We start from the raw sequence: 25,889 nt of genomic DNA on the forward strand, positions 1-25,889 counted from the left end.
CATGCAAACGATAGGTTGTACAGTTGAGTATGTCTTGTATTGTAAGATTATATGAACACAGAACATTAATATGGAGCCTGAAGCACTAAATTCTTTTAACTGTCATCATGTTGCTGGTTTGCATATCAGTAATATACAAGCTGGCTCATTTAATACTTTCTTTGTCTCCATGCGGAATCATCCAGGTAGGGAAATCCCAAAAAGTTAATTCTGTTCATCTGGACGTAGCGTTTTAGGTGGCAGAGACGTTTTGTCACTCATCCAAGTGACGTATTCAGTCTGCAAGACTTCTCCAAGACTGAAGATGTGTGCAGTGTTATAGCAATCTGAAATAAATTTACACACAAACAGGTTCACTTTGTGTTTCTCTCACTGAAAACGCTACGTCGAGATGAAGAAAATAAACTTTTTGAGACTTCCTTTGTTGTCAATCAAGGTGATGCTCTTTCTCTTACGCTGTTTGCAATATGTTTAAACAATTTAGGTAATACGTTGTATGACTCACTCCAGTGTTTTGTTGTATGCCAGTGATATTCCCCTCCGAGTACAGGAGTTATCTGCAAAGCAAGGTGAATTTGCTTTGCAAGTTATTCTTGTTAAAGATCAGTTAATGTTAGCCGTGAAAAATGATGTTATTACCTGAACGGCATTCTCTGTGTCTTAACAATTACAGGAAAGTTACTCAACAGTTTTCAGTAGCTGTTGAAAGATATATTTTTAAGTAAAAAGCCAGAATTCACACTAAAATCAGAATCAGAATACTTTATTGACCCCTAGGGGAAATTATTTGAAGCCAATCAAAACAAAAGTCCCATTCAACTACTACCTGTGAAACCTCCCTGTGATAATCAAACTTTATAACACCTCTTATCACATCTGTAACATTTTCTCTGAAATTAAATTTATAAAGACATCAGATGTATTTAGCTGTACCATTGGCCTTCGAGTTTAACAGATTTTAAAAAAGAAAATAAAAACTATCAGCTTCTGAGTATTGAGAGTGCCACTTGGAGAATGTTCTTTAACATTTGCAGCTTGGTCTGTTATTCGACACAGTAACATGAAGGATTATAACAACACACTTACAGTTCAGCTGTGAAGAGATTTTAGGTATCTCTTAAATAATCATCTCAGGGCTATCACAGTGAGGTTTCTCCAAGCCCCCTGCCTCTACTTTTCGCATTTTGTTTTGAAAAAAAAAAAAACCCAACCCCAAGTGTAATAACAGCAGCAACACCAAAAACTATAACAAAACTGACAATGACAATCCATCCATCCTCTGTGTCTCCTCCTGGCGGGCCTGCAGGTGAGAAACAGGTGTGAGGTGTCAGCTGTCAGGTAGGTGATGAGTGAAGAACAGAACAGAATCCATTTCCTCTTCAAACTGCTGTCAGACATTATCTACTGCACTCTGATCACATCACTCAGACCAGCTGCTTTCTACAAAGTCTCATCAACAACATCTTTAGAAACAAACATCAACAACCAGGAAGCAGCTTCACCTCTGATCACACACACACTCAACTCTGCTCACTCACCTGGAGGATCAACATGAAGGTAGATGATACTGATGGGATCGGTCTCCAGATGAGCTCTCCTCTTGCGATTTGTTCCTGTCGCAACGCGACACTCATATGTTCCAGTGTCATTAATGTTCACATCAGTCAGAATCAAAGACACGTCTCCATCCTTCATCTGTTTGTCCTGCAGATCCACCCTGTCTATAAAGTATGGATGCTGCTTGCCTCTATCGGAATGACCATCCAGGATCAAAAACACATACTCATCCTGCAGGTCAGCTCTGCTCCATTCTACTACTGTGATGAGCTTCTTGTTTGGAGCTCGACACTGCAGAGTGACGTTCTGCCCGACGGTTGCTGTGGTGGCTGTGAGGTTCACGTGGACTGAAGGAACGAGAAAGTTACAGTTAACAGAGAGGATGGATTCACGGCTTTGATGATATGAAAGGAGAAGTAAAAATGAGTCAAAGACACATGAAGGGGAAGACAAATGTGCATTTTCTTTTCAGGAAGGGGGCGAGTTACATTACTGCTTCATTAGACATTCAAACATAGGTCACTTATAAGTCAATGTTCCTTACAACTTTGTTCAAGCATTACGTTTGATGTACTGTTGCGTTAGCATAGATCAAAAGTGAGATTTTTCCAGTACATTCAATCACACGTAATCCCTGAGGTGAGCGTTTTCTCTCTTGGTCGCCTGTGTTTTTGTTGTTATTGTTGTTGTTTGTTGTTGTTGCCTTAAAAAAAGGGAATCTTTTGAAAAGTTTTACTATTTTGAAGTGACTTGTGAAAGTAACTAATAGAGACATGTTACTGTCTTTTGTTCCAAATGTTATAGTTTTTTACACAATCCTGTGCAATAATATACACATATGATTATAACCCTAGTTTTATTATCAAAGGTAATGCAAAGATATGCAGATGGATTAAGGACTGATCACTGGAACAAGCCGCTGCAGTTCTACAAGGTCGAGAGCTCTGCAGCAGGATGAGCTTGCAACTCGATGAGCTTGCTGGACTTTTTCTTATGTTTGCAATGATGTGATCATTGCAAACATGCACACACACACAACACGGAGGAATCACCACCCGGAAGACCGTTCCACTATGGGCTCAAATTGTGGTCATAAATATTTTGTATTTGTAAATCAGAATGTGTAGTTGTGAACTGAGTTTTGTAACCTTGTAAACCAAAGTATCTGAAAACTTTTATCTTTGTGCATCTATAAATGAGAATTTGTGTGTTTGCAAAAAAAATATTTATACAAGTTATAAATAGTTTTTGTTTAGGTCTGGTTACAGATACAAAGCAAAAAACTATGTGCAAAACTGTGCTCAAGTTTCCTGGATGTGTGTGAGTTGTTTTGTTTTTTTTTTGGTCCTATTTTGGCCCGTTTGGTACTTTAGTGATCAGAATTATTGTCTGAAGGCCAATACAGCTTTGCCGTATAGTAATTACAGACAAGACAGACGGGAATGGAGGATAGGAAAGAGAAAAAGAAATAAAGAAAGGGAGGGAGGAAGAGAAAAACAGAGCGGACAAGGGACAGTATGAGAAGTAATACTATAAAAACGCTCAATCACCTGTTGAAAGAAAAAAATGAAAATGAAAACAAGCATCAAAGAGCAACACAATATGGGGACCACAGCAACAACCTAGATAATTAACAGTAAATAGTAAATATTGACAGTTGTTTTGCAGCATGCAAGACCGACAGCGCACAATGTGCTTTGAGGTAGCAGCCAAGGAATATATAGTTTGTATCTGTGATCACCCATGTGTACACCGTTGTGTACACCCTTGTGTGTGAGTGCACTTCTATTCAAAAGGTTTCTCCATGTAACGATCTGATAGAGGGTATAGGGAGCAATAGCCCATAGTCATGGGGGAGTTCCAGGTCCCAGACATCCAGAGGCCCCCAGTGCATCAGAACCCAAAGAGGACCATTGGAGGGGTAACCTTTCCTCCCAGAAAGACCTGAGGACAGCCCCAGGAGTAGGGTAACCCAGCAGCCATGGTGCAGAAGTCACAGGGGACTGCAATGATGTGCCCGTGGGCTCCGCCGGCAGCCAGCCACGTCAGAGCAGACCAGGACCCAGCGGCCCGAGGTCTGAGGGGTCCCCCACCTCCCGGAATGGGCCCAAGTCAGCCACGGGCGCCAGGCCCCGCCAAACAGCCACTTGGAGTGTGCCGGTACATGAGCGCCCAGCCCCGGATACCAAGAACCACCAACTCACTAACGGTTGGGGCCGTCACTGAGGAACACTCAGCCACCTGCAGGGAGTGAGGTGAGGGGAGATGTTCCCAGAGAGGTGGAGTCTCTGACCCAACCTGACATATAAACACAGACAAACAGGCACACACAGACACAAAGATGCATTCCCACCCTCATGCACACATATACAAATACTCACACACTCGTCCAACATGGAGACAAACAGAAATAGACACTACGCACACACTCCCCAAACATCCTCTATACCCCAGGACCAGGTACCCTTGCCCCCAGAGGGACAATCCACCTTTAGACCCAGATGTTTACCTGCTGTGTGAGTTTCAGCTTCCAAGTACAAATTTTGATCCAATTTTTTTTCCTTTCAGCTAATTGGTCAATGCCATGTCAATCACAAATTTTACAATCCAATCAGAGAACAGATAGATATGGCTGTTGTAGTGGCGCAGTACTGAGCTTCAGGTCATGAAAGGGTAATACATTTTGAAGCTGGAGAACGGTGACAGCGCTCTATCTAAATATCCCATAATCTAAGCTCGGTCCCTTAACTTTGGGTAGCTGTTAAAAGGATAAAGTTGCCGTATACCAGAAACACTGACATGAGACACGGACCTTCAAAGTAAAACAGGAAACACACTGACTGAACTCTAGACATGTAAACTTAACAGCAACTGGGGAGACAGAACATAGGAACCTGAAACATGGTACAAAAACGTCACAGTAGACATAACATGGAACACAGGGAAGCCATATTACAGAGCCAAAGAACTAAACCTATGATAACCATAACTGAGACCTAGGGAAACAAGAAACAGTACAACAAAGGACTCAAAACATAATCCATAATATAAAAACACAAGATCTCTTCAAAATAAAATAGGAAACATAATGAGACGCAGACATGACAACCAGAACTTGACAACGTAAGACACAGACATGAAACACATGAAGAGCAGGGGAGACTTAACATGGGTTGGAAACACAAGGGGGAACTAATAAGCAAATGAACATAGGAGGCCTAATGAGCTTAAACATACTATAAACATCAAAATGAACTAAAACTCAAAACACTGGGTCATAAGACCCAGGATTGTGACAGAGGGCACAAACACATTGCTCTTATTGTAGCTTTCCTTTAATGACTTCCATTGAAATTCAGAGTTTACACTGAATTTCTATTATTAACTGTAGAGCTGTACATTGCTTATATAGGAAGGCTGCTAAGACCTTATAACAGCAGTTAGCCTCTCTGACCACCTAATCCTGTAAAGTTAATTTAATCTGTGGTTTGTTTTAATTGACTCCTGACAACTCCTATGTATAGGTTAAGTTTAACACCAGCCAGGGAGGAAGGGAGACCATGACAATGGACAGGAGACACAGACAATATATACACCACAGGGAATCAGGGCAGAGAGGAAACACCTGGGAAACACGGCTGCACATAATTTAACTGACGAGCCAGGGAAAGCAAAACTGAACAAGATGCACACAGGACAAGAGACTGTCAGAATAAAACGGGAAACAAGAGAAACTCACATCGAGACGCAGACTGACTAAATACAGGAAACAGAGGGAGAAGACAGAGACAAGGATGAGAGGGCACGGGACAGAGAGAGTGAGAGAAATCACACCGAGACACGATTGGGAGAACAGGCGAAGAAACATTGAGAGACAAACTTCACAGTGAGGCACAGAAAACTAACAAAGGAGATACTGGAGAAGACACACAGAAACAAGACTAAGACAAACTGGACATGGAAGGAACCAACACTCAGTGAACTAAGAACAAGAGCAAACAAATTCAAAACACGGGGTCAAAACCCAGGATGATGGTATTACCATCGGCCAAGCTGAGAGAAAGTAATGTAGAGGATTTCAATATAGAGAGCTGGTTTAATGATTTTCTGAATTTGTTATCAGTGGAACAGACCTTTGCAGTTCTATTACAAACAGAGACACACAAAGACACTGGGACACAGAGAGAATGAGACCAGCTCCAAGTGGACATTTCTTACAGATGTCCTGATGACAGAATCCCCAGAGGCAGCATAGAAGCTGCTCGTTTCAGATTACAAGCATTCAGCATAATGAGAAGTGTACACGCTCAGCAAACTTGCACAGGCTGCATTGCATAATGGATTGTTTCTGGGTGCTGTGAGACTCATCAGCTCTACAGTACAAAACCTTCCTTCAAACTAGACATTACTGTATTGCAAACACTACCCTAAATGCCATTGCTATTTAAAATCTGTGAAATTTGCCACTTTTTAGATTAGTTTTATTATCTTATTTCTTTCATCTGCTTACTGTTTTATTTCACTGGTATTATTATCTTGATAGATATCTTATCTATTATCTTTCACTCTTTCATTATCTTTCCACCATCTAAATACAACCAGCACACAGGGCTGTTTTTCTTCTCAACACATTTTACATGTGGAAATGACAATAAAGCATCTTTCATCTTTAACCTGTGTGTTACAACCCGAAGAGGAGTTTGACAGAGAAATAGCTGACACACTTAACTCACGTCAATATTCTGATTCCCTTAAAAGGAAAAACAAACACAATTTTCATTGACTCTATCACAGCACTGACAGTAACACAGACTGCAGCTCGCCTCTGACAGTGAATCAGTCCTCCTGACACACTGAGCTGGACACACAGTTAAGAAAATGATGGGTGGAATATATGTGCCAAGTCAAGTAGTAACAGAATAAACACTCACCAGATTGCGATACCTCTGCAATACTGTAAAATAATACGATTAGGGCTCCCACTGTTCCAGACATTTTTCCTTATCATCAGGGACAAAAATGTCTCTTGGACACTTTCACTTTCATTTTGATGACGCACAGAATTTAAACGAGTCCTTGAGAGTACTCTAATTTAGCCTCCTTTCTCTCTTCTGTGTCCACCTGCTGTGGCTTCTCAACTTTCACATTTCAGTACAGCTCATGAATCACACACTGCTTTCCGCTGTATAAGCTGCCTCTATATGTTAAAAGCATCTTTATCAGTATTGGAAATACTGGCCCCGTATTTACTTGGTGTCAAATCTATATCGGGATTTGAAGTATGGCACAGCACTAGTGTGTAAATCTGGTTTTAACAGCTTATCAATGAAGTGTTTCAAAATGTAGTTTTAAAATTCAAATATGTGCACATTTTTATTTAATTTTTTTAATGGAAAGTTATGGCCACACATCCTATCATATCAAATTAATAAGACCCATCCAAACAAAGAACATAGAAACATATTTATTAAGTGACATTAAGTCTTTCTTAGCAGATAAATCTCATATTTACTGAGAATCTATTCATTCAAGTAAGTAAAACCAGTTTTACAAATCAAGCATTTTTCTTTTAATTACATTTTTGGTATATATATATTTTTTTAATTTAAGCAATATATAGTGGACCTAAATCTGCACATTAATATCATTTCATTTTAAAGCTGTTTTTTCCTAGAATTCAACACAACTTCTAAATATTAATTTGATATTTTTGCCACCATCTAAATACAGTTTATATTTTGCAAATTACCAATTAATACATTAGTTCAATGCAAGAGATCCAGATTTCTTTCTAACATGTGTCAGCATTGACGACCGCCCAGAGTCGTCTTCACATGACAGCATCAGATTAAACATGAAGTCAACTTTGTGGGTCATCACTCAAAAGTTACCGAAAGAATGTTTTGGTCAGTTGATACAGTTTATGCTGAGAAATGTTTTGCACTCATATTAACTGTGAAGCATTACAAACAGTTTAGTCACAATTAAGAAGAGTTTAAAAAGTATTGTTTGTGCTGTATCGTAATCAGGTAGGTTATGAGTAAAAAACAGAATTTCTACAAAGTCTAATCAACAACATCTTTTGAAGCAAGCTGTTGTCTTCTTTCTCACACTAAATGCTACAAACATGGTTTTACATTTAAACATACTACAATAGTGTCTCCATGTGGTCACTTGCATAACTACAGTTCTGTAAAGCTCTCCTGCTTTACTCCTGCCTGCTCCCAATAGACACCAGTAATATGCCCATGCTGGGTGTGCTGTCATGCCTGTGCATGGACAAAAATTGACAGAAGGCCAAGGAAGTTCAGGTCTCCTGTTTTTTGTTTTTTTTCTGGGGAGTTATGTGCCTTTTATTGCTTGAATGATTCATAGGTCAGTGGTTTAACAAACAACAAATGTTCCTCTGAAAATAGTCAGCTACAAAGAGTGAAAAAGTAGCCAATGTTCAAAGAAAACTTCTTTGGACATTGGTTAATAGTCTTCCAGAAAGCCTGGAACAGATGCTGCCACAAATTGTCGACTGTCTGGTTCTCTTGAGTACCACTTTAAAATGTCTTTAGCCTCTGCAGCTTGATGCTTGTCTGTCATTCAACACAAAAGCATAAAGAAATTCAGCACAAGACTCACAGTTCAGCTGTCTCGTAAACTTCTCCCCAGAGCTGTCAGAGTGGTTCAGTCCCCTGCACCCTGAGTTTGGGGTTTGACAAGAAAAATAGCAGCAACAACACCAAAGATAAAACAGTACAAAAACATTCCCTTTGTTGACCTCTCCAACTTCTGTGTGTTCTCCTGGACTTGCAGGTGTGAAACGGCTGTGAGGCAAACAGTCTCCAACAGCATGAGTAGAAAGTCCTAGTGGATGATGCAGGAGACTCCTGAATAGTTTATACCACCAGCTTGGGACACCCCAGGGCAAGGAACCATTCCCACTCATATAAATATATATAAAATTGTTTGTTCTTGCTGTTGGGATCTTGAAGGAATTCACACACAGATCAAATTATAAAGAGGAGTCCTGTTTCTCTGGATATGATGTCGCTTCCAGCAGAGGCAAAAACCCAATGACAGTGCAGTCAGAGTTATTTAGCTTCACTTCACTCTCCTAAGTCCAGTTTCAGTTTAACTTTAGCTCACGTTTCAGAATTACTTTAAAAAAAATCAAAAAACTAATTTAAGAAAATAATACAAAAGATATAAAACTGACAGAACAAAAGTTTAATGAAGCTGTTAAATGATGTAATTTAATATTTGTGTTACAATGATACATCCAGAGGAGTGTGAACATTAGATCAGAAGTACTAAGAAAAAAGTGCTTGGGTGAATGAGACAATTGTGCAAAGTACTTTGAGGACTCAGGTAAAGTAGTGCTGTATAAGAACCAGTCCATTCACCATGCTTTATGTGCATGAGCACTTTTAAGAAAAAAAGTGTTGCCTGGTAGCCACTACAGAGAAAAGCACACGGACCCTCTGACACATACAGAAAGAGGAAGTAGGACTATTTTAATTTCTGTCAAACTGCTGCTGATCTCATTTCAGCCAGCTGCAGGATGGAGGGAACATCTGTACAGATGCTGCTGGGTGAGTCCGACCTGCTGGATCTGTGTTGGTGTCTGAATTCTGAGAGATGATCACAGTTATTAAAGTTCATTTCTCTTTTAGTTTTGCTCTCACTGCTGGGCTGCACAGCAAACCAAGGTCAGTCAGCATCTTTTATCAAATGTTATATTTTTGAAATCCTGAAGACTGTAAGTAATAATTATAAGTAACTTCTTTCTTAAGGAGTGATGACTAAGGAGGATGTAGAAAGCATTTCATTTGTAGATGATCATGCAGTTCTTACAGACATCTTGCTGGTCTAGTTTTCGTTAACAAGTAGAGGAAAAGAATATGACTAAATATTTTATTTAAGCCCTCACAGCTCGTCTGACTGTGAATCCCAGCAGCTCTCAAATCTTTGAAGCAGACTTTGTGTCTCTGAGCTGTGAAGAAGATGACAGCTCTGCTGTATGGACTCTGAGGAGAAACACAAGCAAAGAAACCAGGACCCAATGTGGAGTTAAATGGGGGAAATCTACTGGGAATTCCTGCAAAATCAGCTATATCTTTCCATGGCACACTGGCGTTTACTGGTGTGAGTCCAGAGAGGGTCCCATCAGTAACATGGTTAACCTGACAGTCACTGGTAAGCTGAGTGTGTGGAGTTAGTGTTGATGAAGCTGTGTGTAAATGGATGAAATGCTGTAGTTTGTCTCTGTGTTGAGGTGGATCAGTGATCCTGCAGAGTCCTGTCCTCCCTGTGATGGAGGGAGATGACGTCACTCTGCTCTGTAAAACAAAGACCACTCCCTCCAACCTCCCAGCTGCTTTCTATAAAGATGGCTCCCTCATCAGGAAGCAGCCTACAGGTCACATGACCATCCAGCATGTTTCCAGGTCTGATGAAGGCCTCTACAAGTGTGACATCAGCGGTCATGGAGAGTCTCCATCCAGCTGGATCACTGTCACAGGTGAGCAGCTTCACTCCTTTTTTTAACCAATAATTGCCCTATTCCACTAGCACCTACTCAGTTCTGCTCGACTTGCTCAACTCGAATTTTAGGGTTTTAGTTTCTGGTACCCTGTGGTTTTTTTAGTACCTGCTTGGCTGGGGTTCCAAGTGACCTGAGTCACATGCAGTCTGTGAGGTCAACAGACTGCATGCCACCTGAGTCTGCAAGAATCCATTGACCGAGCAGCAGGTATATGATCACCCATTTTTTAGTATTGTGTCTGTGTTGCATACAAATGTCATCATAGCCTTGTTGCTGTATCGATATCACACACATTAGGTGATACTCGGTTGTAATGGAAAATGATGGCAGCTGAGTAGAGAAGAGTTGAGTGAGGATGAGTAGGTACTAGTGGAAAAGAAGCTATAATAACCTGAACAGGTCAGATTCTCTCCGCAGGTAAACCTACAACACTGTCTACTACCACCAACCCCACCAGTGGTTTGCATATCTCTACAGTTACACCCACTACCACCTTCACCACCTCCACCAGAGCCCCTCCAACCAACACTATCACCACAGCCAACAACTCCAACCGCACTAGGTCCATCACTTCTACCGATGCCACAGACCAACCAACCTCCAACAAAACCCCAGCCACCATTACAACAGCCCCAGGTGCTATTACCAGAGGCCCACCCACTTTTACAATGAAACTCGACATCACAACTGTGCCCCTTTCCTCCACTCCACCCCCTGACTCCTCCTCCCTCCAGCTTTGGTTCAGAGTGATCAGTGTGTTCCGAGGGATGTTCTGTCTGTTCTTCGTCTGCACCCTACTAATAGTGTCTTTATATCAACAAAGGGCTGCAGGTAATGCTGAATCATTTACTGGTCAATCAATACACTGATGATTAATACCTTTTTCTGTCTGAATACTTTATGTGTTAACAGCTGATACATTTTGTACCTTGTCTTTGTCACCTGCTGTAGCTGCAGGAAATGAAATGGTGAGAACCCCACGTGTCCAGACTGAGCAGGGATTGAACAATAATTATGCCACCAGAGAGCATCACCTCTAAGCTGAACGGATCTCTGCTTAGCTTGTTGATTTTTCTTCAGTGATCCTCCAGTTTTGTTTTGCAGTTGTTGTTTATGATTCATTTTCTTTTGATTTTACATTATTGTTTTAAAATGTGTGCTATGCCTTTCTTTTATATATTAAACACCATTTATTGCCAAAGTCTGAAATGATGACGCTTTTTTTCTCTGCAATATAATTGTAACTTACACAATTAAATTGTTTTGTCAACGACAAGAACTAGGATGAGAACTACATTCAAATTCTTGTGTACTTCTGTCCAGTCAGACTTGTTTTGAACACCACCTAACCATTGTTAATGCTTCAAATGTTTATCAATAAATGTATACATTTAAAAACTTTATTTTTCAGTAGGACTTTATGTACCTCGACAAACAAAAAGATGACAAACAAATAAAGAATTGTTTTGTTTTGTTAAATCGGGGGACTGAAATTGCATTCAAAAACAGACATAAGTATAGTTAACAGACATCAAACAGACATTAATCCCATGTGTAAGTTAATCATAAGAAAATAAATAGAATATTTAATGACTATTATCTGAGTTTGGAAACTAGTCTTGCTTAAAGTGGAAGGAGAAGTGAGAACAGCAGTGTTTTCAGGACATGCTGTTTACAGTGTCCAAAGTCATCTGTAGTGTGAAAAGTGCTGATATAAAACATCTTTGGTGGAGTCATGGTGTAGAAAAAAAGTACATAAAATCTCTCTCTCTCTACATATATTTATCTATATCTATACACCATTGTTTTTCTTGTGACATTACCAATAAGTTTGATGTGTCACATGGCCCTCTTCCTATTGAAAAAACAAAAGTTGAATCCAAGATGGCCGATTTCTGAATGGCCACCATGGTCACCACCCATCTTGGGGAGTTTGCGCCCTCACATATACTAATGTGCCACAAACAGCACTTTAATATCACCAACCATTCCCATTCATTTATATATATATATATATATATATATATATATATATATATATATATATATATATATATATATATATAAAAAACACCCAGCACGCCCCTGCGGGCGGTTTATCCTTCAAGCTCGGGTCCTCTACCAGAGGCCTGGGAGCTTGAGGGTCCTGCGCAGTATCTTAGCTGTTCCCAGGACTGCGCTCTTCTGGACAGAGATCTCCGATGTTATTCCCGGGATCTGCTGGAGCCACTCGCCTAGCTTGGGAGTCACCGCACCTAGTGCTCCGATTACCACGGGGACCACCGTTACCTTCACCCTCCACATCCTCTCGAGCTCTTCTCTGAGCCCTTGGTATTTCTCCAGCTTCTCGTGTTCCTTCTTCCTGATATTGCTGTCATTCGGAACCGCTACATCGATCACTACGGCCGTCTTCTTCTGTTTGTCTACCACCACTATGTCCGGTTGGTTAGCCACCACCATTTTGTCCGTCTGTATCTGGAAGTCCCACAGGATCTTAGCTCGGTCATTCTCCACCACCCTTGGGGGCATCTCCCATTTTGACCTCGGGACTTCTAGGTTATACTCGGCACAGATGTTCCTGTACACTATGCCGGCCACTTGGTTATGGCGTTCCATGTATGCCTTGCCTGCTAACATCTTGCATATATATATATATATATATATATATATATATATATATATGGTTTCGGGGCTGTTGCTGAGCAACATGGAGTTTCAACTCCCTCCAAAGATTTTATATTGAATTTAGGTCTGGAGACTGGCTAGGCCACTCCAGAACCTTTATATGCTTCTTATGGAGCCACTCCTTGGCTTTCCTGGCTGTGTGCGTTGGGTCATTGTCATGTTGGAAGACCCAGCTTCGACCCATCTTTAATGCTCTGACTGAGGGAAGGAGGTTTTTGACCAGTATATCACAATACGTGGCCCCGTTCATCCTCTCGTTAATACAGTGCAGTCGTCCTATCCCCTGTGCAGAAAAACACCCCCAGAGCATGATGCTTCCAACCCCATGCTTCACTGTAGGTATGATATCACAGCATATCATCATTCTTCTCAGCATTCTTCTTCCTCCAAACAGGGCGAATTGACCACAAAGTTCTACTTTGGTCTCATCTGACCACATGACTTTGTCCCATGACTCCTCTGGATCATCCAGATGGTCCCTGGCAAACTTCAGCCGGGCCTGGACATAGGCTGACTTAAGCAGGGGAACCTTCTGTGCAATGTAAGATTTTAAACCATGACATCTTAGTGTATTACTGATACTAGCCTTGGAAACGATGGTCCCAGCTCTCTTCACGGCATTGACCAGCTCCTCCCGTGTAATTCTGGGCTGATTCTTCACCATTCTTAGCATCAGTGATACCCCACGAGGAGAGATCTTCCATGGGGCCCCAGTCCGAGGGACATTGACAGTGATCATTAGCTTCTTTGATTTTCTGACAATTGCTCCAACAGTTGTTCTTTTTTCACCAAGCTGCTTGGCAATTGCCCCGTAGCCCTTTCCAGCTTTGTGAACGTCTACAATTTTGTCTGTTGTGTCTTTTGACAGCTTTTTGGTTTTGCCCATGTTGCTACTTTGACTGGTTGTGGGGTGCACAGGTGTCTTTATGACAGCTAACGACCTCAAACAGGTGCTACTAATTTAGAATGACGAGCAGAATGTAAATGGACTATTTAAAAACAAAATAACAGGTCGTTGAGGGTCAGGAATCTGGCTAATAAGCAAGTGATCAACTACTCATTTGACACAGTAATTCAGAAATAAATTGAGAACTTGCAAAATGACAGGGTGATCAAATACTTATTGATCTCACTGTGTGTGTGTGTGTGTGTGTATGTGTATATATATATATATATATATACATATATATATATACACACATATATCCATGGATATATGGGCGACCGTGGCTCAGGGGGTTGGGAATCGCATCTGTAACCGGAAGGTCGCCGGTTCAATCCCAGGGCTCTCTGTCCTGGTCGTTGTGTCCCTGGGCAAGACACTTTACCCTACTTTCCTTCTGGTCTTGGCCAGAGGGGCCGATGGCACGATATGGCAGCCTCGCTTCTGTCAGTCTGCCCCAGGGCAGCTGTGGCTACAAGCATAGCTTGCCTCCACCAGTGTATGAATGTGAGAGTGAATGAATAGTGGCATTGTGAAGCGCTTTGGGTGCCTTGAAAAGTGCTATATAAATCCAATCTATTATTATATATATATGTGTGTGTGTGTATACAGAGAGGGAGAGAAATTTATACTAACAGAAACTTTGATCTGGGATCATACTGGATAGTCTCAACAACAAAAGGCAGGATACCAGCAGCATAGGTTGTTATCAGTGCAGTGGGGCTTGCCCCACTGCACTGAAGGAAGACAGAATTTTGTCATAATTTGCCCAGAAACTATGAATTAGGTAATGAAATAACCTGTGGTTTGTACAAAGAACAGTCGCACATTGTATAATTTTGTTTTGCTATTCCTCTTAATGTTTGTTTAAAACATGTTTAATGATATGTTTGCTTTTGATAGTAGAGAAAGCTGAACCAAACATCTACTCTTGGATCAATTATAGTATCAGAAGGTGTTTGTGTTTGCTACATACTTAAAGATTGCAAAAGGGAGAACTTATTGAATACATTAAGAAAACAGTGGATTATACTCCAATTGTTAGTGTTAATATTATATCTTTTGGTTATCCTTTGTTGCTTTGTGTTTCTTTGTGTTCCCATTTCCTCCTGCTTTCTCTGTTTTGCCTGTGTTTCTCATGTTTCTGTATTAGTCATCTTTTGGTTACTTCCTCTTTTACTTTGACAGGTATATGTCTGATATGTTTTGTTATGACTCCTTTCTGACCATATAGTCTTCCCTAAAAAGCATTAAAAAATGCAGAGAGGTGTATGAACACACAGAGAGTGAAAACGATGATTAAAGAAGAAACAGTGCATTCTCCGGCAGCCTTGTGCTATTGCAGCATAACTAAGGGACGGCTGCTAACTAAGTATTTTGTGATCTGAATTCATACTGAATTAACAGCTTTCAGCTAACATCTGGTTTGAATACTACTGGAGAGGGCAATGAGAATTCATATTTTGTATGAATCAATCACACGGTTAACAATTTTAGTTACAACAATGTAGAGTAAAGCAAAAACAAAGACACCAAAAAGTCTGTAAAAGTATATTTCTGTACATTAATGTAATTTAACCACAACAATTATTTATTTTGTAAGCACTTAAAAAATCCACCCTCCAAAGTAGTTCAGAAAAGCAGCAAAGTCAAACTACTCTGTCTGCCACTTTGGAAATCACACTGAGAAATAGAAGGGTCGGGGGTTAGGGTTGACATTTAATCTATTGTAAAGCATTGATGTCCATTATGTAGTCATACATCGTAGTTAACATTACAGTTACAACTACACAGACAGACCTTTAAGAAAGAACTGTTTAATTATGTCTTGTAATGTTTAAAGAAGACACTGTAACACGTTTCTTGTTTAGAGAGAATTATAGATATGAGTCAGACCCTACTCACCACCTGCGTCACCCTCGGATACATGCTGTGAGAAAGCTTCAGTGAAAATAATTCTTCAACTATATACAAACCCAAAATATCAAATATCTGCAGATGAATGTTCAATGTTCAATACAACAACCATTTGCACACTTTTTTTAGCCACCATGGGCCAAATGTAAAAACGATTTAAGGTCCTTTTTTAAATCTTTATCTATGTTCTGGCTGAGTGTGGTCTGCAAATAAAGACAGCACAAATTAGAAAACAGAGAAGTACTACACAACATTAATATGCCCCTTGACTTTGGTGCTTTGTATGTATCACTAGAGGGCATCAAAGCACCTTAGAAAGTGAATCTTCAGCCCTCTTCAACTTCAACCCTTAATCCAAAGACATTCTAAACTTTATCTACTATGTCATTTTCCTGAACACTAACACATACGTAGTATTTATATACTATGAACATACAACGTGCATTTTTTTTAACATGTACACACTGATCGCACTGACGGTGGTTACCATGATAAACTAACCAGTCTTGACATTAATAATTTAGGAGACAATACAACAAACACAACTCCTGATATCTATAACTATTCACTCATGTCTATTATATAATAACAAATGAACAAACTTACACAGCAAATTCAAAAGTGTTAAATGTTTTGGTGTTAATAGTCTTCTTGCAAAAGTAGAGTTAATTTTACTCTAAGCAGAGTCACATTCTTTTAATGTAACTCTGAGGTGTAAAATGATAGTAGTTAAAATCGAGTGTTAAAAATGAGTGTTTCTCTGTCAAATCTGGAGGTGTTACAATGGAAACATTAACTCTTGACCTCTTAACTCTGAACTCCTACAGGGGCTATGACACCAAGAGAGTAAATTCACAGACTTCGCCCCCAGCACCATAGGCTCCAATCGAAGCTGAAGTGAAGCCGTTTCAGAACATTTTGCTCTACATATTTGAGTTGTTTGCCATGCTTGGTAAGTCATTTTTTCAAAGATTGTTTCAATTATTATTATGAGCTTTTACTTCTGTGGCTCTTTGGAGTTGAGACAAAGCTGTGTGAAAGGCATTAGCCATGTTGCTCGCTGATAGCATAATATTCTGTTTTAGCTAGCTGAAAGGTATTGTAGCTGACGCTGAAATGTTTGTGTGGGTTGCCATGACAACACCAAAGTGAATCTGAGATCGTTATTGTTTTCTATTTGTTTTCTTTATTTGCTTCTCATGCTTGTGTACATTTGCAGTAGGAAAGGTAATCTATGAATCCAGTGATATATCCTGCTTATAAGAAATGTTTCTGTTAAAATATTATTGTGAAGTAGTCACTTCCTGTGAGTTGCGGGAACCGGAAGTTGTGCGCGGGAGAGACAAGACAGAACGGTAACACGGCGGACTTTTCGGAATATACAACTTTTCTACTGCTGGTTTTACAAGGCGTACACGGTAAAAAATCATTATGCTGTTATTTGTTTAACACTTGTGCACCTTGTGAAAGGAAATAAGTGGCTGAGATGAATATCATATGTGCTATTGATATTATTTTACTTGTTTCTAGTTTTCACGGTGCTCCATGATTGTGAGAGGAATAAAAGAATTGTGGACATCAGTACGGAGCGTGGATTCTTTCGACCAGGGTAGAAACAGTGAAAACGTGTCCCAATCCATCTGGAGGCTTCGGTGTGCAAAGCTCTTCTCATCCTGCAGCAAGCTACAGGTCTCGGTTTGCAACGCGCTTCTCATCCTGCAGCAAGCTACAGGTCTCGGTTGCTTCTCATCCTGCAGCGAGCTACAGGCTTCAGTGGACACGTTGCTTTGCATTTTGTGACAACCAATCGGGACCTGCAGATTCAGCGGACACTCCAAGAAGCGGTTTCAGGCTAAAGCGTGAGTCCTCAGGCTATATTGCACAGTTATTATGCCTCATGAGTTGATGGATAGAACATGAGCTACAAATTTGCTGTAATGGACAAGGAATTAATAGTGTTCAAATTTCGGACTGTGTAAAAAAAAAAAAAAAAAAAAAAAAAAAGAACAAACAAAAAAAGGACAATCTGTTGAAGTTCTGGAAATTATTGTTGTTTTCTTACCTGTTGATTGCAAGCTTCATGAAGGCTGAAACTGAAAATTTATTTGCTGTCATACGTAAGAATCTAAGCTAAGGTTCCTTTGTGTTAATTTTAATAATTCTCCGCCTATTACATCCATTCTTGTAATTACCTTAGTTATCTTGTCCTCTTCATAAGATACCCCCTTTAAAGTCTGAAAATGTCTAAAGATGGTCATAGTCACCCTGATGTTATGTCAGAAGTACAAGATGCAGGGGACTTGGAAGAGGAAAAAAGTGTAGTGCCTGAGAAATCTGAGACAAAAACAAGAAAATCCTCTCGTGAAAGGCGATTAATGCCAAAAATGCAGGAACTGAAAGATCAAGAGTTAACTCAAAAGGAGAAGAGGTTCAAAGCAACATATGAGAAATGGAAAAGCAACGTAAGAGACATTCGCACAAGGTTAAAGCAAGTATGCTCTGAGAGTGACATGTATGATATGATGGATGAGGCTGAGAAGCTAGAGTCTGAATTAAAGGAACAGTATGACAGAATTCGACTCCAAACCTCACCAAGTCAAGAATTTCGAAGAAAGATCGATGCATGCTCAGCCGTGACGGCCGACTGATGAGAGTACGTCTGACTGAAGATGAAGGTGAGTTTGACACGGTGGCAGAAAGATCAAGGTTACGCATGCTACTTGATAATGAATATGCTAGGTCCATATATGGATCCACAGCCTCCAGAGTTACTGCACCCAGCTGTCACAATTCTAACCATCTCTCAGAGTCACCTAGCATTTCAGCCATGAGGGCGGAAGTGGCTGCTCAGCTGGCTTCAAAGAGAGCCGAAATTGATATGGAAGCTGCCATCGAAGCTCAACGTCAGCAGCTGAGAAAACTCGAAAATCAGAGGGACATTGGTGTAATTCAGGCAAAGCTAAATGTCTACACTGAAGAAGAGGGAAGGGATGGGACACGCAGTCCTCCATTCAGCAAAGTGAGTGATGAACACCCCTTCGCTCACCACATCCCAGATCAAGAACGGCAGGTTGTGCAAAACGAGACATCATTGGTCCAATCGCTACAAGAGTCATTAGCTCTTACTCGCTTGCCAACTCCAGAACCTTCTGTATTCTCGGGCGATCCTCTGAAGTTTACAGAATGGAGCATAAGCTTCAAAGCCCTCATAGAGAGACGATGCTCTGACCCTGCAGACAGGCTATTCTACCTGCAAAAGTACATAGCAGGTGAGGCAAAATCCTCTCTTGAAGGCAGCTTCTACAGAAAAGATGAAGAAGCCTATCAACAAGCATGGGATAGGTTAAATGCTAGATATGGCCATTCCTTTGTAGTGCAGCGGGCTTTCAGAGATAAGCTAAATGGGTGGCCGAAGATTGGTGGAAAGGAATATCTCAAGTTAAGAGAGTTCAGTGATTTCCTCCAAACATGTAGTAATGCCATGCCTCACGTAAAGGGCTTACAGGTTCTTAACGACTGTGAGGAGAATCAGAAAATACTAGTCAAGCTTCCTGATTGGGTGACATCTAGATGGAACCGTTATGTCACAGAGCAGCTAGATCGGGGCAACGACTTTCCAAGCTTTCATGAGTTTGCTTCCTTTATCTCTAAGGAGTCACGCATCGCATGCAATCCAGTGTCATCCTTACATGCCTTAAGGCACTCTGCAGAGGCACCAGCAAGAGAGATGAACACGTTTGCCACAAATGTGAAACCCCCAATTCCATCAAGCTCCACCGCCAAATCTGACCCTGGTGAAATCAAGTTGGGAGATGCAGGGAAACCAAAGAAATGGACCACACCAACACAAAATTCCAATAATGGCCAGTGTATTTGCTGTAGTGAGAACCATTCCATACATAAATGCAAGAGGCTTATGGACATGTCTGTAGAGGATAAGAAAAAATGCATACTTGAAAATAAGTTGTGTTTTGCATGTCTAAGAAGGGGTCACAATTCTAAAGACTGTAGGAACAGGGCCATGTGTGGCATATGCAGAAAGAGTCACCTAACGCCATTGCATGAAGATCGTTCTACAGCAGCATCAACACAAGGCGCAGTTGAAGAAAGTACGTTGTCATTATCATGTTGTGTGAGTGGAGGTGAAGGTGGGAGTACATCAATGATAGTCCCAGTGTGGATCTCAACACTCAGTGCTCCGGACACTGAAACCCTAGTGTACGCACTATTGGACACTCAAAGCAGTCACACATTTCTTGATCAGGAGGTGTGCGAAAAGCTACAAGCAACAATGGAACCAGTGAAACTTAAACTTTCCACCATGATGGGGAGAGACTCAGTCGTGAAGAGTCAAAGAGTATGCAAGCTCAAAGTTAGAGGATTTTCCTCTAATGTTTCCATCAGTTTGCCTCCAGCCTACACAAGGGACTTCATTCCTCTTGACCGCACACATATTCCCACTTGCCAGACAGCCAACAAATGGAAACACCTTGTAAGCATGGCCCAGGAGATACCCCCGTTGATGGACTGTGGTGTTGGATTGTTGATTGGATACGACTGCTCCAGAGCGTTAATTCCAAGAAGGGTCGTCACTGGGGGTGACTATGAGCCTTATGCTATTGAGACGGATCTTGGTTGGAGCATTGTGGGAAGCGCACCACAGCGTGTGCAGGCTAAAGATGTGACTGGTTTTTGCCATCGAGTGTCTGTCAGAGAGGTGCCACCCATAACACCATTCGCTGTCATCAAGGCCCTGGAGTCTGATTTTGCAGACACAAAACCTGGTGACAGAAGCATATCTCAAGAAGATATTTGCTTCCTGCAGATCTTGAAAGACAGAATCCAACAAAATAAGGATGGTCACCTGGAGATGCCTCTCCCTTTCAAAGCACGTCTGCATCTCCCAGACAACAAAGGGCTGGCGTTAGTACGGCTGAAGCATCTAAAGAGGAAGCTGGACAGAGATCCGAAATTCAAAATAGACTACGTGAGATTTATGGAAGGTGTCTTCAAGGATGGAGATGCAGAGAAAGTGGAAAACCAAGCAGAGCTGGGGAAAGTCTGGTATATCCCACACCAAGGAGTTTACCACCCCAGAAAACCAGGAAAAATCAGAGTGGTTTTCGACTGCTCTGCAAGGTATGAAGGCACCTCCTTAAACGACCATCTGCTAACAGGACCTGACCTTGCAAATAGCCTAACAGCCGTGCTGTGCCGCTTCCGTAAACATCCCATCGCAGTCATGTGTGATGTGGAGAAAATGTTCCACAGGTTTCATGTGAGCGAGGATGATAGAGACTACCTGCGGTTTCTCTGGTGGGAAAATGGAGACACAAACTCTGAACCCAGAGAGTACCGCATGAAGGTTCACCTGTTTGGAGCATCATCATCCCCTGGCTGCGCCAATTATGGCATGAAGCACCTTGCCAGCCAATGTGAGAAAGAGTACCCCTCCGCAGCTAACTTCATCCAGAAACATTTCTATGTCGACGATGGTCTCATAAGTGTAGAGTCGGTGGGTAAGGCAATTGAACTGGTCAAAGAAGCCCAAGCCGTGTGTGCCAAAGGAAAGCTGCACCTTCACAAATTTCTCTCAAACAGCCGAGAGGTCCTTGACTCTGTCGATGTTGCAGAGCGTGCTACGGAGGTAAAGAATGTTGATCTTAATCACGAGGATTTACCAGTTCAAAGAGTGCTAGGTATAAGGTGGAATGTTGAAAATGATAGCTTCTCCTTCAAGGTGTCACTTGAGGAGAAACCAGCAACGCGCCGAGGGATTCTCTCAATTGTGGCCTCCTTGTATGACCCTTTGGGGTTTCTAGCCCCAGTCATTCTTGAAGGGAAAAGAGTGCTGCAGGAGATGTGTCAGAGAGGCACAGGGTGGGATGAGCCACTACCCAAAGGCTTGAAGTTAAGGTGGGAGACTTGGATGAAGGATCTGGAGAACCTGGAAAGAATTGAAATTCAAAGATGCTTCATACCTGACAGCCTTGGCGAGATTCAAAGAGTCGAGCTTCATCATTTCTCTGATGCAAGCAGTCAAGGGTATGGCCAGTGCTCTTACATCAGAGTGGTAAGCAGAGAAAGGGTATGCTGCTCCTTGGTCATGGGCAAGGCGAGGGTTGCACCAACCAAAATAGTTACCATACCGAGACTTGAGTTAACTGCAGCAGTAACCTCGGCATCTGTGAGCAGCATGTTAAGAGAGGAGCTAGAACTCAAAGTTGATGACAAATATTTTTGGACAGACTCAAAGGTCGTGCTTGGTTACATCAATAATGAAGCAAGAAGGTTCCATGTGTTCGTGGCAAACCGCGTGCAGAGAATTCGAGAAACCACCGATGCACGGAAATGGTACTATGTTGACACAGGAGAAAACCCTGCTGATCATGCCTCGAGAGGCCTCAATGTAGCTGACCTCATCAAGTCAAATTGGTTCTCTGGTCCCAGCTTTCTATGGGAAAGAGAGATAGCCACAAAACAGGCTACTTCAGATTTGCTGGTGGGAGACCCAGAGGTGAGGACTACCCAGGTGTTGAAGGTTGATGTAGCAAGGCAGTTTGACATCCAGAAGCATCTGCTGCGGTTCTCAAGATGGACTACAGCTGTCAACGTCATTGCTCGTATCCAGTGGCTGGCAAAGAGGATCAGGACCGCTGAGCCTTTAAGCGTGGAAGAGAGAAAGCAAGCTGCACAGACTCTCGTCAAGCTTGCACAACAAGATGCCTTTCAAGAGGAGTTAAACACACTCAGCCAGAAACTAGGAAGGCTGCCTTGCAACCACCAACTCTTTCAGCTTGACCCATTCCTCCAAGATGGCATAATGAGAGTAGGAGGAAGACTGAGGAAGGCATCTGTGCCTCTTGAGTTAAGACACCCAGAGATCCTTCCTAAAGATGGTGCTGTTACAAACCTCATCATTGCACACCATCATACCAAGATACAACACCAAGGCAGAGGACAAACCCTCAATGCACTGAGAGCCAATGGTTACTGGATCACTGGTGGAAGTAAGGCTGTAGCCCAATACATCAGGCAGTGCGTACAGTGCAGGAGAGCCCGCGCGCCACCAGAGGAGCAATGGATGGCAGATCTACCTAGTGACCGTGTTGATCCCACACCACCATTCACTTATTGTGGTATGGACTGCTTTGGTCCTTTTCACACCAAACAAGGTCGCAAAGATCAAAAACGGTACGGCCTCCTCTTCACATGTTTTTGCTCAAGGGCAGTGCATATAGAGATGTTGGAGGATTTGACGACTGACGCATTCATCAATGCTTTGCGCTGCTTCATTGCCCTTCGTGGAGCTGTTAGGCACATTAGGTCCGATCAGGGAACTAACTTTATGGGGGCAAGAAACGAGATGGCAAAGGCTCTGAAAGAACTTGATAAGGAAAGAGTGACTGCATACCTAGCAGAAAATCAGTGCGACTTCCAGATGAATACGCCCCACTCTAGTCATGCTGGAGGCGCATGGGAGCGTCAAATCCGGACAGTGAGAAGCGTACTGAGCACGGTCCTTGCCTGCAGTGTGGGAAGGTTGGATGATGCTTCATTGAGAACATTCCTTTATGAAGCTATGTGCATCGTGAATAACCGCCCACTCACTGTTGATAACATCAATGACCCCAAAAGCTTGGAGCCACTCACACCGAACCACTTGATCACCATGAAATCCTCAGTCCCACTTCCACCTCCAGGTAAATTTGTCAAGGAGGACCTGTATGCTAAGAAACGGTGGAGAAGGGTACAGTATCTGATTGAGCAATTTTGGCACAGATGGAGAAAGGAATACCTGGCCAATATTGCTCTGAGACAGCGATGGCATACACCAAGACGTAATGTGGAGGTGGGTGACATTGTGATTCTCAAAGAGGAAGATGTTCCTCGCAATGAATGGAAACTTGCTAGGGTTGTGGAAGCACATGAGGATGATGATGGACTTGTACGGAAGGTGACAATCCAGACTGGTGATCGGAAGTTAGGAAAGGGAGGCGAACGCCTCGTCCAACCCTCAATCATTCAGAGACCCATTCAGAAATTAGTGGTCCTGGTGAAAAACAGCTAAATGGGGAAAATGTCATTCATTGATTAGATTTCCCTTCTAAAATAGAAGTTGTCATTATGCTGTACTTCATGCACATGTTATGGAGATGTAAAATCTACTGTTCATATTGTTGAATTCATTTGTTGAGAAAAGAATATTGTTTATGTCAATGCAAGAATGTTTAAAAACAACAACATGGTGCTTGGGAATTACCATTGATATAATGAGAAATGCAAGTGTATTTACGTTCACAATTGTAATAATCAAAGGTAATTGGTGGGAGTGTAGCTGACGCTGAAATGTTTATGTGGGTTGCCATGACAACACCAAAGTGAATCTGAGATCGTTATTGTTTTCTATTTGTTTTCTTTATTTGCTTCTCATGCTTGTGTACATTTGCAGTAGGAAAGGTAATCTATGAATCCAGTGATATATCCTGCTTATAAGAAATGTTTCTGTTAAAATATTATTGTGAAGTAGTCACTTCCTGTGAGTTGCGGGAACCGGAAGTTGTGCGCGGGAGAGACAAGACAGAACGGTAACACGGCGGACTTTTCGGAATATACAACTTTTCTACTGCTGGTTTTACAAGGCGTACACGGTAAAAAATCATTATGCTGTTATTTGTTTAACACTTGTGCACCTTGTGAAAGGAAATAAGTGGCTGAGATGAATATCATATGTGCTATTGATATTATTTTACTTGTTTCTAGTTTTCACGGTGCTCCATGATTGTGAGAGGAATAAAAGAATTGTGGACATCAGTACGGAGCGTGGATTCTTTCGACCAGGGTAGAAACAGGTATTGTTTGCGGGCAAATACCACAGCCTTGAAAAAAAGCTTGCATGTGAATTTTCAGTCAAACACACCTAAAACAATGTCTACAATGTGAAATGTTGGTATAATGGTGCTACTTGAAGCCTGAAAACGATCTCCCATAAAAAAAAACAAAAAACGAGCAAACAGCAGTAGCAGACGTCCTGACTGGGTTCTACGTTAGCATAGATCCCTCCAGAGTTTTGTGCACACGGTTTAGGTAAAAATGAAAAAGGTTGAGGTTTTACATTTAGTTCAGTATTACCTGTTGCCTGTGTCCTTGTCTTTTGGGAAAATACTTTACACAAGTAATGGCTCAAAGAGGATTCCTTTTTTTTTTTTTTTTTTTTACTGTGCTGCAATTGATTACTGGATTATTTGTGCCATTAATTAGTGTCAACTAATTTTTATTCGATCTCCGCACAGGATATGCTTGTGAAGATGGAATATGGGGGAGAGCAGAAGTGCGTTGAAGTTCCACAAAGGGATGAATGAAGGACATGCATATTGTATTGAAGAAATAAGTAATGAGAATGCTGTTATTTGCATTTACCATGTCAGACCTTTTGATAAACAAAATTCTAATGAAAGTGAGAACATGTACACTGTTACATCTTTCAGAAAATGTTTTGAAATTGTGGTGCACAGTTCAGAATAAATGTTTTTCAAAAACCATTGCATCTTTTTAGTAAATGTTTATTTCCAAAAGAAATTTCTAGAAGTTCAGAACAGTAAAATTCCCGCTTTTTAGAATGAATTAGAAGATAACTCTTACGTAGTTAAACTAAAATACTCTTTGAGAGTTAACTCATTCACTGCCAGCCATTGGCAGTGAATGGGTTAAACCCATTGACTCATGCACTGCAATTGACGGCTATAGACGTCAATGGCAGTGAATGAGTTAATATATAAACTCTTAACACCAAGTGTTAAATTATCAACTCCAGACAGATTTGGTGTTTTAACACTAAATTAACACTCTCTGGTGTGGACCCATATAGACACTTTAATAGTGTTGAAATCAAATCCAACAGTGTTAATTTGGACATGCTGGATTTGCTGTGTACATGAGTGCATTAATGAAAGCCCAGTACAGATTAGAGCAACTGCACTGCACATTAGAGACGTAATCATCCTGCAGAAGAACAGCTACTGGTCAGTAAAACCAAGAAGGGTCAGTCACAGATCCCAGCACTAGATCAATAAACTTATGGAAGGCATTTTCAAAGGTAAAAATACTTTTCGATTTGAGTTTTAAACTCATTCACATCTGATCTGTAGCTATTTTGACCTACTTGCATACAGGATAAAACTGTCAGGAGAAAATGATGATATGGTCAGGAGTCATATTTAAAACACACAAATGCATCCTGGTGATTTTACT

At 41.3% G+C, this 25,889-nt stretch overlaps 2 protein-coding genes and 2 long non-coding RNA genes across 4 annotated transcripts; 3 read left to right on the plus strand and 1 right to left on the minus strand.

Annotated features, from left to right (window-relative positions):
- Nucleotides 1-600: 600 nt before the first annotated feature.
- On the minus strand, nt 601-6,611 carry LOC309702040 (programmed cell death 1 ligand 1-like). The gene is made up of 3 exons (XM_082526432.1): nt 6,489-6,611; nt 1,539-1,904; nt 601-1,300 (listed from the first exon to the last, which is right to left on the minus strand). Exons 1-3 carry the CDS (start codon nt 6,550-6,552, stop codon nt 1,140-1,142), a joined length of 591 nt encoding a protein of 196 aa, XP_082382558.1. The 5' UTR covers nt 6,553-6,611; the 3' UTR covers nt 601-1,139.
- Nucleotides 6,612-9,110: 2,499 nt separating this feature from the next.
- Nucleotides 9,111-11,250, plus strand: LOC309702037 (uncharacterized protein). The gene is made up of 6 exons (XM_082526429.1): nt 9,111-9,140; nt 9,222-9,257; nt 9,472-9,744; nt 9,824-10,069; nt 10,511-10,924; nt 11,045-11,250. The coding sequence occupies exons 1-6, from the start codon at nt 9,131-9,133 to the stop codon at nt 11,131-11,133; spliced, it is 1,068 nt and encodes a 355-aa protein (XP_082382555.1). The 5' UTR covers nt 9,111-9,130; the 3' UTR covers nt 11,134-11,250.
- A 5,257-nt stretch (nt 11,251-16,507) lies between these two features.
- LOC309702043 lies at nt 16,508-17,927 on the plus strand. The gene is made up of 3 exons (XR_014275350.1): nt 16,508-17,056; nt 17,169-17,327; nt 17,371-17,927. It is a non-coding gene; the product is annotated as an uncharacterized lncRNA (long non-coding RNA).
- A 6,073-nt stretch (nt 17,928-24,000) lies between these two features.
- Nucleotides 24,001-25,263, plus strand: LOC309702044. Its single transcript, XR_014275351.1, has 3 exons — nt 24,001-24,289; nt 24,402-24,490; nt 24,932-25,263. It is a non-coding gene; the product is annotated as an uncharacterized lncRNA (long non-coding RNA).
- The last annotated feature ends 626 nt before the right edge of the window (nt 25,264-25,889 follow it).

This window comes from Aulonocara stuartgranti (assembly GCF_965226115.1).
Source record: "Aulonocara stuartgranti genome assembly, chromosome: 3".
Taxonomy (NCBI): domain Eukaryota; kingdom Metazoa; phylum Chordata; class Actinopteri; order Cichliformes; family Cichlidae; genus Aulonocara; species Aulonocara stuartgranti.

Bases quoted from the DNA above. Each gene is read 5' to 3' on its own strand.
- LOC309702040 (XM_082526432.1), bottom strand. From the start codon at position 6,552: ATGTCTGGAACAGTGGGAGCCCTAATCGTATTATTTTACAGTATTGCA. The intron at 1,905-6,488 runs GTGAGTGTTTAT...TCGTTCCTTCAG, and splicing joins TGCAGAGGTATCGCAATCTG to TCCACGTGAACCTCACAGCC. The intron at 1,301-1,538 runs GTGAGTGAGCAG...TCTCACCTGCAG, and splicing joins CCTTCATGTTGATCCTCCAG to GCCCGCCAGGAGGAGACACA.
- LOC309702037 (XM_082526429.1), top strand. The intron at 9,258-9,471 runs GTCAGTCAGCAT...ATTTTATTTAAG, and splicing joins GGGCTGCACAGCAAACCAAG to CCCTCACAGCTCGTCTGACT. The intron at 10,070-10,510 runs GTGAGCAGCTTC...TTCTCTCCGCAG, and splicing joins CAGCTGGATCACTGTCACAG to GTAAACCTACAACACTGTCT.